This window comes from Centruroides vittatus, unplaced genomic scaffold, assembly GCF_030686945.1.
Source record: "Centruroides vittatus isolate TY-2023 unplaced genomic scaffold, ASM3068694v2 contig_361, whole genome shotgun sequence".
Lineage (NCBI taxonomy): Eukaryota > Metazoa > Arthropoda > Arachnida > Scorpiones > Buthidae > Centruroides > Centruroides vittatus.
In genome coordinates, this window is record NW_027122185.1 from 2,210,584 (window position 1) to 2,226,550 (window position 15,967).

The 15,967-nt window shown below is 25.9% G+C and overlaps 1 protein-coding gene across 1 annotated transcript in view; it reads left to right on the forward strand.

Moving 5' to 3' along the window:
* Positions 1 to 15,967, forward strand: part of LOC136975022 (midasin) — a 234,672-nt gene that overhangs the window by 32,101 nt on the left and 186,604 nt on the right. Inside the window, exons 13-20 of the mRNA XM_067270012.1 lie at positions 250 to 401; positions 1,830 to 1,890; positions 2,106 to 2,220; positions 3,408 to 3,492; positions 5,432 to 5,553; positions 5,767 to 5,903; positions 7,952 to 8,056; positions 12,837 to 13,022. Of these exons, the coding sequence (XP_067126113.1) occupies positions 250 to 401; positions 1,830 to 1,890; positions 2,106 to 2,220; positions 3,408 to 3,492; positions 5,432 to 5,553; positions 5,767 to 5,903; positions 7,952 to 8,056; positions 12,837 to 13,022 (963 nt within the window). The remainder of the gene's footprint in view (positions 1 to 249; positions 402 to 1,829; positions 1,891 to 2,105; positions 2,221 to 3,407; positions 3,493 to 5,431; positions 5,554 to 5,766; positions 5,904 to 7,951; positions 8,057 to 12,836; positions 13,023 to 15,967) is intronic.

Consider the following 15,967-nt stretch of genomic DNA (forward strand, 5'->3'; position numbering starts at 1 on the left):
ATGTAAATTAATGTTGAAAAATTATTTTTTTAAATTAATTTAATATACAGTACCGGGCCAACTATCTGACTTCCAGAAAACCATCTATTTTTGAAACTGACTAGTTTTGAATATTTAAAAATTTATTGTTTGTGATATAATGGATTCTCGGAACAATGGATGATATTCAGTGGCCCGAGCAATCTGTTAAAACAAGATTCTACTGTAATTTAATTTCATTTAAATAACTGCTAATGTTATTTTTGTTAGGTGTTCAAAAACAGTGTATGCTCATACTCGTCAATCATTGGCACTTTTGGAATCTGTTGCAGTTGCTGTTAAAAACTCTGAACCTGTTCTTCTTGTTGGTGAAACTGGTACTGGAAAAACATCAGTTGTTCAATATCTTGCTGATTTATTAGGTATTACATACATTTTTACAAGTAAATTTATAATTGTTCATTTTAGAATTTTTTATCGACAAAATGCATACACAATGCAAAATTAGGCATTTTTAAAACACTAAAACATATATTTATATGTAAAAATTGTCCTTAGATATGCTCTTATGTTGATTTGAAATAATTAACACGTTTTTGTTCTTTTTCTTTAAAACAAATTAATTTAATTAAAATAACAAAATTTTTAATGAGCTAAACATAAATATATTAACATTTTTATATAAATATATTTTTTTTAAATGTTAATTATATATTTTTAATAACTATTGTAGTTTTTTTAGTATCAGTTTATTGATATGAAAATTTGTTTCTTTACTAAAAATTTTTTATAATAATTATTTTAATAAAAACAAAAATCTAAATAACATGAAGTTCGTTAACCTGTCCCATGTTGAAATTTTACTCCGTTGAGTGTGGCTGCCATGTTGAATTTTTGTTGATGATAAGCCTACCTTAAATTTTACGTTTTTAAAAAAATAATTGTGGCTATTGTATCATATGAAATTATTTTTTTATTTTTCATAAACAAAATAGATATATTAAAAAATATAAAAACAAAAAAATTATATTTTGGAAGTTAGTTTTAATATAAAAATTATAACACCTAGCGACATCTAGTTCCAAAAACGTACCGATACTGTAATGAGATGTTTCGGGTCAAACACTTGAGGTCCAAGGTCATGACCCCAAGAATTGTCGGGAATAACACAGGACAGGTTAAACTTGTATTTCATTTAAATCATATGGAATGTTTTTTTCATATTTGTCTTACTATAGAATGTGTGGCATTTGAATAAAAAAGAGTTATTTTAATTTAAATAAATAGTTAAAAACAGAATATTACTGCCATTAGAAAATTTATAAACATAGAATATTAATATTAAATATATAATTTTAATTAATATTAATTTTTTAAACATAGAAACATGTTAAAACAAAATTTTTTGTTTTTTTTTTTATTGCACATTTTTATTTTTGAGAAAAAAAGCAAAATTAATCCATTAGTAAGGTTTTCATTGTTTATTTAATTTAGTAGAAAAACATTATGACATTTTGAATTGCTGATATTAGGTGATAAATGACTAATAAACACTGTTAATTTTTGTTATGATTACAGGTAAAATTAGATACTTAATTTTATTATAGGTAAATTGAGTTACTTAAAGAATGATTTATTTTATTAAATTATGTAGGATTAATAAGCATGCTGATTAATTATGTTAACATGATAAAAAAGTTGAAGATTGAATGAATATTTTTATTGATATTTTTCATTTCATTTTTTAATACATTTAAGAAGACATGATTATAATTATTTATTTCAATTAATTGTTGCATTGTTTTTATTAAGCTTTTTTATATAATTGAAATAATGTAATTTAATTACAGGCCATAAACTTACTGTGATTAATATGAACCAGCAAAGTGATAGTGTGGATCTTTTAGGAGGGTGTGTATATTTATGTATAACTAATATTTTATCATTGCTAATAATAGGATTTGTATAAGAAATAATAATAATTTTAAAATGTAGACATTTAATTCACAATTTTAAAAGTTATAAAAACATATTTTTTATATTCTGAATTCAAAATCTATGATATAAAATTTAAAATAAATAATTTAATTTAAATTAAAATTAATATTAATTATTTATACTCTTAGGTATAAGCCAGTTAAACTGAAATCCGTAATAGCTCCATTGCATAAAGAATATGAAGAAATATTTTGTCAAAGCTTTTCTCGTATTCAGAATATCAAATTCCTTGGTCATATTTCAGTAAGTATTTATTCATTTTTTTTTTATTGAAGTATTAAATTTTATTATACAAAATTCATGAATCAGAATGTTGTTTTATTATAACTTTATTGTAAAAATAATATTTTTGTGTCTCTATGTACTTTATTAAAAATAATTGATATTTTAATATATTTAAGGTTTTATTTATTTTTATGGAAAAAAAACATATTGTTCAATTATAAACATTTCAACACATGCTTAATTAGAGCAATCAAAAAATATTTATTCTAGAAACATTTTCAGCTTTCTTGAAGCTGTCCTCTGCTACTGAAATTAGTTCCATTTTAGAATATGTAACCGGTCTGTTACATATTTTAAAATGGAACACTGAAAATTATCGCAGTATTTTAAGTGTTGAGATATTTGTGGTACTAAGTTTAACAGAATTTGCTAATAAGATTATTTAGTGATAATTTTTGTTAAAAAGATCTTTTAAGAAACATTCTAATCTTGTATTTTTAAGCATTTTTCTGCAGTTTTTCTTATTAGCTTATTAGTCTTGTTTCTTTTGCTTTGTAGCTTTAAGATCACTGTAAAAATATTTTAATAGATTTTTTTTCAATCTTGCATCTGATTTTCCAACATAATGTTGTAACCAATTCAACAGATACTTATTAATATACTCAGATATTCATACTAATAATACTGTAGCCTGCCTCAAAAACTTTTTGCATGTCTCAAAGTAGCAGATATCAGATTAGAAGGTTGTTCATTAATCAAGCTGTCTGTAATGAAACAATTTATTTCATTTTGAGCATCTAGAATAAATATTTTTACCAAAGAATTGTTACAGTGGAATTAACATAATTATTTGATTATATGAATTTATTATTATATTTTTAGAACTTTAAAAACTATTAAAAAGATTTTATTATAGTAACATTTACTGTTTGAGCAGTTCTTAAATTATTGTTATAATTTAAAATAAATCAATAAGCTAATGAAAATATCAACAAAACTATAATAATAAAAAATAACAATTCTGTATACCTGTAAATCAAATTCTGTATTAAATAAATTAATTTTTAGCTTATTTAAAGTATTGAAAAATTAACAATATTGATTACTTTATTAGTAAATTCACTCACTTAACAGACATTTATTATATTTATAATGATTCTAATTTTTAAATTATATTTTGTAATATATATATTTTTTTATTATAGAAATGTTATTCTTCTCAAAGGTGGCAAGATATGTTTAAATTAATGTTGCATACTCAAAAAAATGCTATTCAGAAATACACGTCAGGTAGGATATATATGTAATAAACATTTGTTGTTGCATTATATAACAAAAAGAAAATATTTTTTTTACTTAATTTGATTGAAAAACATTTTTATGTTGTGTTTTCATTATTTTTAAAATGAAAATTTTGTTTTTATTTCCTATGAGGATGCTCATGATAGACTATTGGAAACTTGCAAAAAATATATTTATGAACATAAAGCAGTTGTTCTGATCAAATTTCAGTAAAGGCATGTGAAAATCATGGTAAAAAATTTTAAATTGCAATAGTTAAAGTATTAGAGACAGTTAAAAATACAAAGAAAATCATGCAACTAAACATCATTTCATTGGTTTGGTATCACAAATTTGTAATGTGAAATCTTCTACTGTGTAATGTGTATAATACACATACATACACCTTTATCATTTATAAAGTTTGACATCTTTATCATTTTGTATGAAACAATACAAAATGATCAAAGACATCTTTAAAAAGTTTATTCTGACAAATCCATTTAATTCAGGTAAAACTACATTAATAAACTTATTACTCTGCCAGGACTAGATTTTTTGTTTCTAAACACAGTATCCTCTAAATCTAAGTTTCACTTCATATGCAAAATTGTGTAGTTTGCTTATTTGACTTTTTAATCTCAGTTACTCTATATGAATATCAAATAGAAGTAAAGTGACGCTTGCTTGCTTATGTATATGAACAAACAAGTGGGCATTTTCAACTATCTAATTAATTAGGTTTTAGTGTAAATTTTATTTTGAATATGTATAAATTTTAAGCTGTAATCATCATAAATGTTTTTTTTTATTTTGTCAGATTTTTTAAAAATCAGTTTTAGTTAAAATAAGTTTATATTTTATGTAAAATTATTTTAAAATGTCTATTTTCACTTTTATTTTTCGTCGTCACCTGATCTTATGCATATTCCATAGTATCTTACTGTATGAAATTTCAAATGCTATATAACCCAAGTCAGCTCCCAATTTTAGAATCCTTACTTTTGAAAGAAATTAGGACTTGAATATAACTTGATCTTTTATTATTAATTTTCTTTTTTGCCTGTATAACTTAATGGTCCATAGAATTTTTTTAGACATTTTACTTGGGCTTAAAAAGGTTGAGAAATGCTGCTCTAATCTAACTGGTCTACTTTGCTTTTTCAGCTGAAAAAATTCAATCTTTTTGATTTTCTGCAGCATGGTTGTTTGTATATGGATTTATTGTATGTTACTAGATAAAAGCATGATCATTTAAAGTTTAAGTGGAATGGCTACAGTTTTAGCTGAGTGATAATTTCATGCAACAGATGATTGCTGCTTATGCTTTATCTAAATTGGGTTTTAAATTATGAACATTTTATTTGCTTTAGATAAGGTTAGGCAAAAATAATAAAATACATCTATATATTTAAAAAATAACCATTTTATTTCCTTAATATTATTATTATTTGCTTAAAAAACAAACATAATACAATAATTCTGGAAAGCAGGTTTGTCAATACCTCTGTTGACTATTTTTTCGTCAGTATAATCTGCTTTCTTTTTTATAATTATAAGAAATACGCATCTTATAGTCAGAAATAGAGTAAGCCTAATATTGCTGAGACTGATATCAATATTTGTGAAATACTATGCCACAAATTTATTAATAAAATGATATTGAAAAAGTACAATATATTAATATTTTAATATTGTTGATATATGAATGGCAACACTAGTTTGTACCAGTCAGATTGACACTTGACATATATATATCATATATACATATCTCATTCAAATAAATTGCAGTTTTCTTTACTCCTGCTCCTGTCAGATAAATTGATATAATATTGAGTAAAGTGTAAAACATATTTTATAAATATTAATTGAATACATAATTTTGTATTTTTAAAGTTTATTAAATTATTACATAATATTGATTAATTATTTTTGCTTAATACCATAGGTAAATCTAATGAAGATAAAGAATGCTTAATTGAAAGATGGAAAAAATTAGGATATAAAATTCACCAATTACAATCTCAAATGAAACATATGGAAAATACTCTGGCATTTTCTTTTATTGAAGTATGTAATTCATCATTTGTATATTTTAAGTTAATCATATTCATTTAAATAATTCAAAACATCAATAATTTATTAGTTTTAATAACTAAAGTTAATTTAAAACTAAGTTCAATAAATTTCTAATTATAATTTGCATAATTAGTATGCAAAAATTATTTTGTAAAACAAAAATTAAGTATCAGATTATTTATAAAATTCTTTGTTCTTGATTAGGGAAGTCTTGTCAAAGCAATAAAAGAAGGAGAATGGATTCTTTTAGATGAAATAAATCTTGCTGAAGCTGAAACTTTGGAATGTCTTGGAGGTCTTTTAGAAAGTGTTTCCAGTTCAATTACTTTAACTGAAAGAGGGTAATTATTACTATTCATTATATTTAATGAAATATTGAGAGATTAGAGATTAACTAAAATTTAGACAATACATATTTGTAAATAAATTTAAATATAATCGATTTAAGAAAATATATTTAAAATTAGATTTATAAATAACAAAATATCTTTATTTGTAACAATAAAATTTGAGCAAAAAAATAAATATTTTCAACCTGTGAAAGGTTTTCTTCAGGTTACAAGAATTGATGATAGAATAAAAATACATAAGTTAAAATGTATCCTAAAACAATAAAATAAAATTATAATTGGATGTTTAACAATTTAATAAAATTATGTGAAGAACTTAAGCATTTCTTCTAATGATTATGATTGAAGATTTTACATAAAATTTTCGGAGATTGCATCAATGCTAAGGATGCAGAAATGTTATTGCATTTATAGAATGTTATACAGTAGAGCATTGTTTAACCGAATCAGTTGGGGACTGGGGTTGTTTGGATAACTGATTTTTCAGATAACCGATTATGTACGAAAAAATATATTAACTTATTCGATGTTGAAATTTTTCTCCGTTGCGTGTCACTTTGTGTTGAATTTTCGTCGATTTAAGCCTAACGAAAATTTTTATTATAATAATTGAGACTATTGTATTGTTAAAAAATATTTCTTTATTTTGTACAAACAAAATAAATATATTGAAAAATATAAAAACAAAAAAAATTATACTTTAGAAGTTAATCTAGTATCAAAAACGTTTGATACTGTATAGATTCTCCTTTTTTTGTCAGTGTAAAATCTGGGTCTAACAATACATTAAAATCAATAAGGATATTTTTATCTAATTCTGTAATATGAATTTGTTCAGTTCTGTTGTAGTAAGTTCACCATACCTTATAATTAATACTTTGGTTGGAATCTTGGTTTTTTTTATTAATTTATTTTGAACTTGCTGTACTCCAAAACTTTATGTACCTTTATAATTTTTTTTATTAAGGTATCTTCTATTTTTGAATGTGTTTTTATTTTTTAGTAAATTTTTATAAATATGTTTTGTTTCAAAATAGTTACTTGAATTTATCTCTGAGGAATTTTTTTTTATTTCTTTAAATATTGTTTTTTCGTTTTATTAGTTTTAATACAAACTGAATTGTCATCTTTTTTTCAGATCTTAACATGAGTCTGAACTGATTAGTAACTTATAATAAAACTAAAGCACAGGTTTAATAACTGTTAGGAAAATAAATGTATTTCAAATGAAAAATGACTAGGAGCTTCAATATTTCACTCATAGCCATATCATTTGCAACACCCACATATTTAGTCATTATTATTAATGCTGGTATAGATATTAAAGGCGTATATATCTTAATGTGTATTATATCACACATGTATATGCATAAAAATTTGGGCATGTATCTTCTTTATTTTTCAAAACATAAAATATAATAATGATACACTTTTATGACACAATTTTTGAATTAATTTCATTACATTGTTATAGTTTTTGAAGCTTATTAAGAAATTTTAATAGTAATTAGGTTACAATTTGAAAAAATTTAGACCTATAAATTTTTACTGTTGTCCATTTGTCTTTTTTTAATCTCAAGAATGAATTTATATAGATGAAAGACAGATCAGATATGGAAACCTTAGGTGCAGGAGGCCCCAATTAACTCTATGAACTTCCAATGCAAATCAGAAGTTATGATATTTCAATTCAAAAGTTTTCCCCTGTAAGATGTCAGATAGATGACCGGCACAACTCTATTGTTAAAGGGAAAGTATAATGTACATGGGGAAGCCACTACTAATTTGAGGTAGAGAACATATATTTTAAATTAACTAAATTAAAAATATAACTAAAAATTGCAGCTCTGCATTATGATGATGTCACAATAAATATTTGCTCATTTATTCCAACTGTAACTTATACTTAATCCAAGTGGTTCTTTCAAGATATTATGAAGAAGAATCAATTGTAATAGCATCATAAATGTCCATTAATAATTTAATTTTAAAGATTATCTTTAATTTGAAAATTACTTATTAAAATAAAATTAATTTAGGGATACAGAAGCAATTAAACGACATCCCGAGTTTTGTCTGTTTGCCTGCATGAATCCAGCAACTGATATTGGTAGGAAAGATCTTCCTCCTGGCATTAGAAATAGGTAAGATATATTATCAATATTAATGTAAAGAATATTCTATTTCTATTTTAGAGTCAAAATTTAATTACATCATCAGAAAATGACATGACCAAATGTGACTATTTAGTCCTATCTAGAATTTTTTATATTTCTTTATTTTACAACTAACTAATTGAACTTTCAATATTTATTATCAATGTATATCAAAGAATGTAAATCACATATATATTACTTTATAAAATTAAAAAGTAAATTTCAAAAATTAAATTTTTTAATTATAATTTTTCTTAAATAAAAAGTATGCTTTCTTTAAAAGATGAAATTTTAAATTTTGAAAAAGATATAGTTAGAATAGTATTGTGATTATATATTTTGAATGCTATAAAATAAATATAAAAAATGAAACTTTTTATATAATAAATATATATATATATATATATAAATATTCCAAAGTCTGATGTATTAATATTAAATCAAACAACTACTGTAATTAATTGGGCTATTTTACACTACAATTAATTGTAGCATAAAATAGCCTCAATTACAGTGGTTGTTTGGTTTAATTTTTATATAATATTTATTATTTGTTTCATTGCTATTAAAAATAATATTTGACGACGTAATTCTAATTAAATTTATTATTTATGTTATAAATGAAATCCTTTTACTGTTTTGTTAATAAATTCTGATTAAAATTTTAGCAAAACTTTTTTCTTAGTTATAATTTAGAAGTGTAATTCTATTATATTACTAGAATGATACTGTTGATGAGATTAATGTAATTTAGTATTTCTTTGAATAGAATTAAATGATTTTTTATCAAAAAAATTTTTCAATATTTAAATACAGTAAAGTCTGAGTAAACCAGAATTGCACTGAACTGCACTTTTTATTTATTTTTTTTTTAGCAGGTTTACATCTGGAATAGATTTTTTTTTTTGTTTTTTTTATCTTTAAACATGTTAATTCTAAAGCTGGGACTATCTTCTAAATGCTAAAATTTACACCTTCCTCTCACTTTCCAACAGTTCATTGATTAAAATTCTTATTTGTTTCATTATTTTCTTTTGTTTTTATTATGGTCTCTGATTTATTAAATTTTCTTGTAGGTATATTCTAAAAAATCATCAGCATATACTAATTGATTTTGCATAAAACTGTATGTAATTTTTTGCTAATTTATTAGCAGATAATCATCTCATAATTTGAGTTGAACTCCTCGTTTTTTTAAATCAATATAATGTGGTAATAGTGATTTTCTTCTATTATGCGAGTTTTTAACTAAATCAGCTGCCATATTTACACGTTGCCACTCTCCCAGTAATTTGTTTTGTTTCAATCTATTACACGACATTAAAATATTATTTCTCAGTTGTTCTGATTTCAGAGTTAAACATTTAATATTAATTTTAGAATTAGGTATACTATAGATAGATTTTATGTCTTCATTTTTATTGCATGTAATCTTTAGAGAATGCATCAAGAAATTCAATAGTTCTTTATGATTTACATCCGTTAATTTATTTGCATAATCATATATCATTAATTTATTATTATTTATTGCATTATTCAAAGTATCTATCTTAAATTGCATTAGTTCTTTATCATTACGTAATTTGGTTAGTTCTAATTTCAATCTTTTCATTTATTTCATTAATAAATTGCAATTGTTTTTTAAAATTAATTATTTCACTATGAACTATATTAATTTCCTCTAGTATAAATGAAAATTGTTTCTCCATTCTTTCATTACTGATAGTATTAAGTTCTACAATTTTTAACCATAGGTCTGTAGTTGAAATGTCTGTTATTTCCATAATTGTTTCTGTAGTTGTTAGCTCTATCAAAGGGCTTAGATTTCTTACCTGTCTGAGTTGGTAACTCTGTTCTTCTTATTTCAGTATAGTCCGTGATAAAGTTTGTCTCTAATTTCGATGATATTGCATTGTTAGTTTATTGCTTTAAACAATTTATTGGTGGTCTACCTCTCTTCATTAGTGTTTTTTGCAATGGTCCTGGATTTGATTCAATTCCGGAGATTAATAATAGTAGTAGGATTAGCTTGAGATTCTTCATTTTAGTTGAAAATATTACACAGTTTTCAATTATTAACAATTATATCAAAGTCAGATGAAGTGAGAAAAAAAGTCACCAACCACAGTGACGATCTGAGTGCCCCCCTCAGAAAGAACAAATATTAAAAAAATAATAATAATTCAATAATAGCAATTTACATCTCACCATATAATTTACTTTTTTTAGTTTTTTGGTTATATTATTTATTAAAGGCATTTTAATATTTTTATTTTAATTATTTGATTAATTTGTTAAAACTATATTAATTTCTATGTAAATATAGTAGATTTTAATTCAAAGATAATTATTTGAAAGAAAAACAGCATTATTCCAAACTTTGAACCTGCTATAGATGTTTGATATAGAATTTTGCTTGACCTGACACAGGCCACTGAAAGTAGTTGAAAACATTCATTTTTAATTAGTGAATTGTTGGAAACTGAGAGGAAGGTTTGAATTTTAGCATTATTTTTAAATGATACTAGATAAATGTCCCACAATCATGTTCATTTTTATAGTAAAACCATTATGTAAAAAATTTTATTACTGGTTTTAATCAAAATTAATTTAGATATTCCAAGTAAAGATAAATGTATTTGAATGCAAGGATTGAAGACTGTTCAGTTCTAAAAAGTTCTCGTTGTTTGCATAATTTGTGTTCACACACATCAACAAACAAGTGAACTTGAGAAGGGAGAATTTGTCTCACTGCTGTAGGAAATTCTAATCACATTACAGTGACAAAGTTATTCTCTGGTCTGACTTTTAAAGGAATTTTAATACTTTAAGGAATTGTTAACTTCAATTTTTGTAATTATCAGCAATGTTAATCTGATTGTCTTTGAATATTTGATACTAGTTATTTACTAACTACTCCATACTTGATACAAGAAAAATTGGCAGCATTGTTATCTTATTCTCATTGTTTTCAATGAATTACATTTGTTGCTTGTTCTCAAAAACTCATTATAATCTTGAAAATTCTTAATTTTTAAAAGTATTTTATTGTATCTTTGATTAATTCCAACAAAGATTAATATATGAACCTGTTTATTTCAAAACTCATGGGAACAAGGAAAACAAATTCAGTATAAAGGTTTATACACAGTATACAGTAATAGGTTTTATTAGAAGTTTGATATTTTAGAATAGCAAGTACAGTACATACCTGTGTTAGGTATAAATAAAACATACCTTAAAAAAACAGTTTGTCAATAGTTTCTGATGCTTGCCTTTCTTCAGGCAATAAGATTCAAGCCAATCAAAGGAAAGCAGCATTAAATTCATCTATAAATAAATAGGAGTTTATTAAATTCATCTATGTATTATATTGCAAGAGATGTTTCTCAACAACAATTTATGCTATCAAAATGTAGTCACTGAGCATTGAATTTGTAATTGACATTTCAGTCCATAATTTGAGATATAAAGATTTTGGAATAAATTTATTTGAGATAAACATGGAAAAAATAATTTTTGAGATAAAGAGGTTTTCAAGATAAACATGTTTGAGATAGACAGGTTCAATTGTATTAATAAAGACTTTGTTAACTTTGTTTCTCTGAAAAGGTTTGAATTTGCTCTTGAAATACAGTTTTTATACTCTTTGTCACTGTTATACCTGGAGACAATTTTACTTATTTGCTCACAAGTGGAATCTTAATTTTTTATTTTATTGGGCTGCAATTTGAAAAATTGTTGACCTATAAATTACCATTGTCATCTGTTCGTCTGTTGTTTCTTAATCTCGAGAATGGAGTTAGATGAAATCCAAGACCAGATATGGAAACATAGGTGCAAGAGGCCCAATTAACTATATATGAACTTCTAATGCAAACCAGAAGTTACGTTGTTTCAGTTTAAAACTTTACCCATAAAAGCAGTTAATAGATGACTGGCATGACTCCATTGATAATGGAAAAGTATGATGTACATGGACAAGACACTACAGTACTAATTTGAGGTGGAGAGCATATATTTTAAATGAAATAAATTAAAAATATGATTAAAAGTTTAAGCCTGGCATTATGATTATGTCACTCATTTAGATTAAATTATGTTTCTTGTGCTCAAAACACTCTTCTGTTTCAGCATTAAACAGGTTTCCAGCATATAATAAAATATAATAGAAAATTTCTCTTTTCCAAAGTTTTTTATGTTTAGGCAGGATTCCACTTTATGCAGATTTTATTGTATTTATAAGAAACATAATATATTCAAAAACGTTATTGTGAATATGTCAAGAAAGGAAAGTGTTAAATTTTTTAATAATTACTGGATTAAGTTTCTGTGTTTTTTTTTCCCAGATAAAACACATCTCAAAGCCTGATGAGTTAATATAATAATCCAACAATTGCCTAAATACTTGGGCTATAATACGGCTATAAATAGCCGTATTATAGCCCCCGAGTATTTAGGCGATCATTTTTCAAATATTCATTTTTAAATATTTTATGACGACAATTAACTTTTTTCATTCTTTTCATGTATTGAAATTCAGAAATTTATTAGAATTATATTGAAAAAATATTTTACATGCTTTTTATATTATTAATTTGGAATGTTAAATGTTCCAAATTATTCGAATAAATTTTATAAAATTTGTTTTTAATCATGTTATTAGTTTACTATTTTTTAGTATTACTTTTAATTTGTTATTGTAATCTATAATTATTTGTATTTGATAACACTATGATTTTATATAATATAATTTTTTTTTTTTTAGATTTTCAGAATTTTTTATGGAAGATTTAGAAGACAAGGAAGATTTAGCAATTTTAATTGACAGTTATCTGAAAGGTTTAACACTTCCATCAGAAACAGTAAACAATATTGTCAAATTTTATATTCAGATTAGAAAAGATGCTGAATGCAAATATTCAGATGGAACTGGACATCATCCCCATTACAGGTTGAGTTATTTTTATGATGTTTTTGTAAATAAAAAAGTAATTGTTTTAGTTATGTATAAAGCAGATGGAAATTTAATACTGTGGATCTTTGGCAAATAAGAATAATAATATATTTATTTAGTAATAAAATGGTAGAATTTGCATATTTTAATAACTTAGAGAATTTTCTGTACTGATAACCAATTGATAACTTTAAGTGGGGTAAGTATGTAATACTACAATTTGTGGAAATTCTGGTTTAATTAATTCTGACAGTGAAGATCTCGAGATGATCTAGCGATGTTGTTTCCCAAACTCCATCTTGTTGAGTTGGGTTCTGTGTGTATCACAATCCAATAGTTGATTCAGGTTCGATGAAAAGTATACCTCCACACTCAATTCAGAGAATATTTACAGTTTATTTACAAAACAAAATACGTAGAATGTACAAGTTCGACAACATACTGTATATGAGACAGCAAAGTGTGGTGTCTCACGATTGGATTGGCTTCTGGGAACTACTACACTCTGGAGAGGCCTCAGTCAGCTTGTGGAGTTGGCTCAACTGCATGGTCAGTCCAGTCTCTGCACTAACCCATCCTTGAGATGTTTATCAGAGGAGAACACACTCTTTATGTTCAACGGGCTTCCCAAGTGCCTGAGAGTACCGTGTACCAGTCTCTTGTTCTTCTTTCTTTCTCTCTCGCTCGTTTTACTATTTAAAGAGTTTTTGGATGACAACTTCCGACCAATCAAGATTCTTCCTTTCATCGGAAGCTTTCCAAAACGTCGGCTGTTCTTCTGATGAAACAAGCTCACCATAACGTCCGTCACTTGTTTACATTTTTTTTCTAGCAAGCTAATATGTGGCAAACACATTGCCCCACCTCATGCAAGTCCAATAAACAAAGACAGTGCTCCTTTTGTTTCTCCACCTGTTTACAAATACAACACCGGGTGGGACCAATTCACAAGGTCATGTCATTTTTGTCCCTACTCTGTTAAAAGCAATCCTTTACACTGACATTAAAAGGATATGTCAAAACTATTGAAAAATGTATAACTTTTGCTGTGCTTTTGATGCGAATTATCATTCTATGAAATGGATTAGATCAATTCACCTTTATACTTTATTTTGGAACCAGTAATCTTTTCTCTGAAATGAATTTCTTGTTTGCTACAGTGGAACATTGGTCAACCCCAACAGCCAACGAGAAACTAGTATTAAGATCACATGTAACAATAGAGATGGCTAATGTTAATTGTAATAGTGAACTTTCAAGTCTCAAAAATATGGAAAATGAGCAAAAAGTCTTGGAAAATTGTGGAAGAAAAAGAACAAAAAACATTGATTCTTGGACTAGAAACATTAAGAAGATCGAAAGAAACTCAAGAGAACACTATGTAAGGAGAACAGGCAAGAACATCTGCAAACATAAATAAGATTCACCATACAAATGTGTTTGCAAATGTGAATTAACATTACACTACATAACATTGTATTTAAGTTAACAAAGCATCACATAGTACACCACTACCAATAAAATAGTGTTTTACTTTCCTGGCTCTGTTATAACAGAGGGAAAGTATGGCAATCAATCAAAATCTCAGAACCCAAGATTTTTACATTTTTGCACTTAAGGGACCTTGAAACATTCAGAAATCAAACAAATTTGGGGTTTTTTTCCCCCCCCCTGTATCTAAGGATGTTAGTGTTTGTATGTGTGTCTGAAATTGTGCAGGGCGGTCTGTGTATTAAAGGGATTGATGCTATTAAATTTAGGTGGTTAAAGGTCATTGGGGTACGGAAATAAAGGGGATCATGTCATATTTCAAGTAGTGTCTGACTTAATGACGATTTTACTCATTATTAGCATTTACCATTTTTCATAAAACCCATCCCTATTCTCAAAATTAAGTTTTTTTGTATTTTATAATAATTAAAAATACAAAAAGTTTTTTTAAATAAAATATTACAACAGATGGTGCCACCAAATGTTGCCAGGAAAGTTAAGCAACTTGTTGCTGGATTTTTTTAAATTCCAAGAAAAACCATAAATGTAAAACTTTAACAAGCTGTTTTTCTCTATTTTAAATGTGGTTTAGACCACTTTTGCACTGACCCCTCAATTTTTTTAAAAGTTAAAATACAGGTAGGCCTCCTACAACGTGGTAGTTATGTTCTTTGAAAATACCGCATTGTGGGAAATCACGTTATAGGAGACACCAGCTTAATACGAAAACTGGGATTCAGTTCTAAAAAGAGAAAAACTGAGTAATGTTCAAAATAACACCCAGTCGGTTGAATAAAACACAAAGTTTATATTTACAATACAAATGTACAAAATAATACAAAATAGCGTTACAATTAATTATGCACAAACACTAATCCAAGCGACAACCGACTATATCCGTACAAGTTCGTCGGAAAAACTCCTTACGATCTCCGCAAACAGACTTATAATTAGCAACACCTCCGAGTCAGGAACAAGTTCGCAATAAACCACTGGAGTTCACTTTCGCAGATTTCCGTAACGTCCAACGAGAGAGATAGTTAGAACTTCAATAACAACGATCTGATCTGATCCGATCCCTTTCCCGCCGAAACTACTGCATATATAGCGGCCGGCGTTTGAATCCTCCGCCAATCAAATTCGAATGTTTCCACAACGTCCGGCCAACGGTCACTTTCCGCCAGCCAATCGTCTTGTCTATCGTCGATTTGAAACACAACAGATCTTTTCAACGGACCTTTCTAACGGTTCTTCCGTCACGAAAGTTCATTATCCTAAACCAGGGCGAGAATCGCTCACCTAGGCGATTCCATACCCTACAAACTGCCTTTTATGGTGTAACATTTTCATCATTTTTTAAATTTATGTACATAAAAAAACTTAAATAAAATTCAACATCGTATAAAAACTAAAAAGATTATGATTTCAAGTCAAAATCAAAAAGAAACATA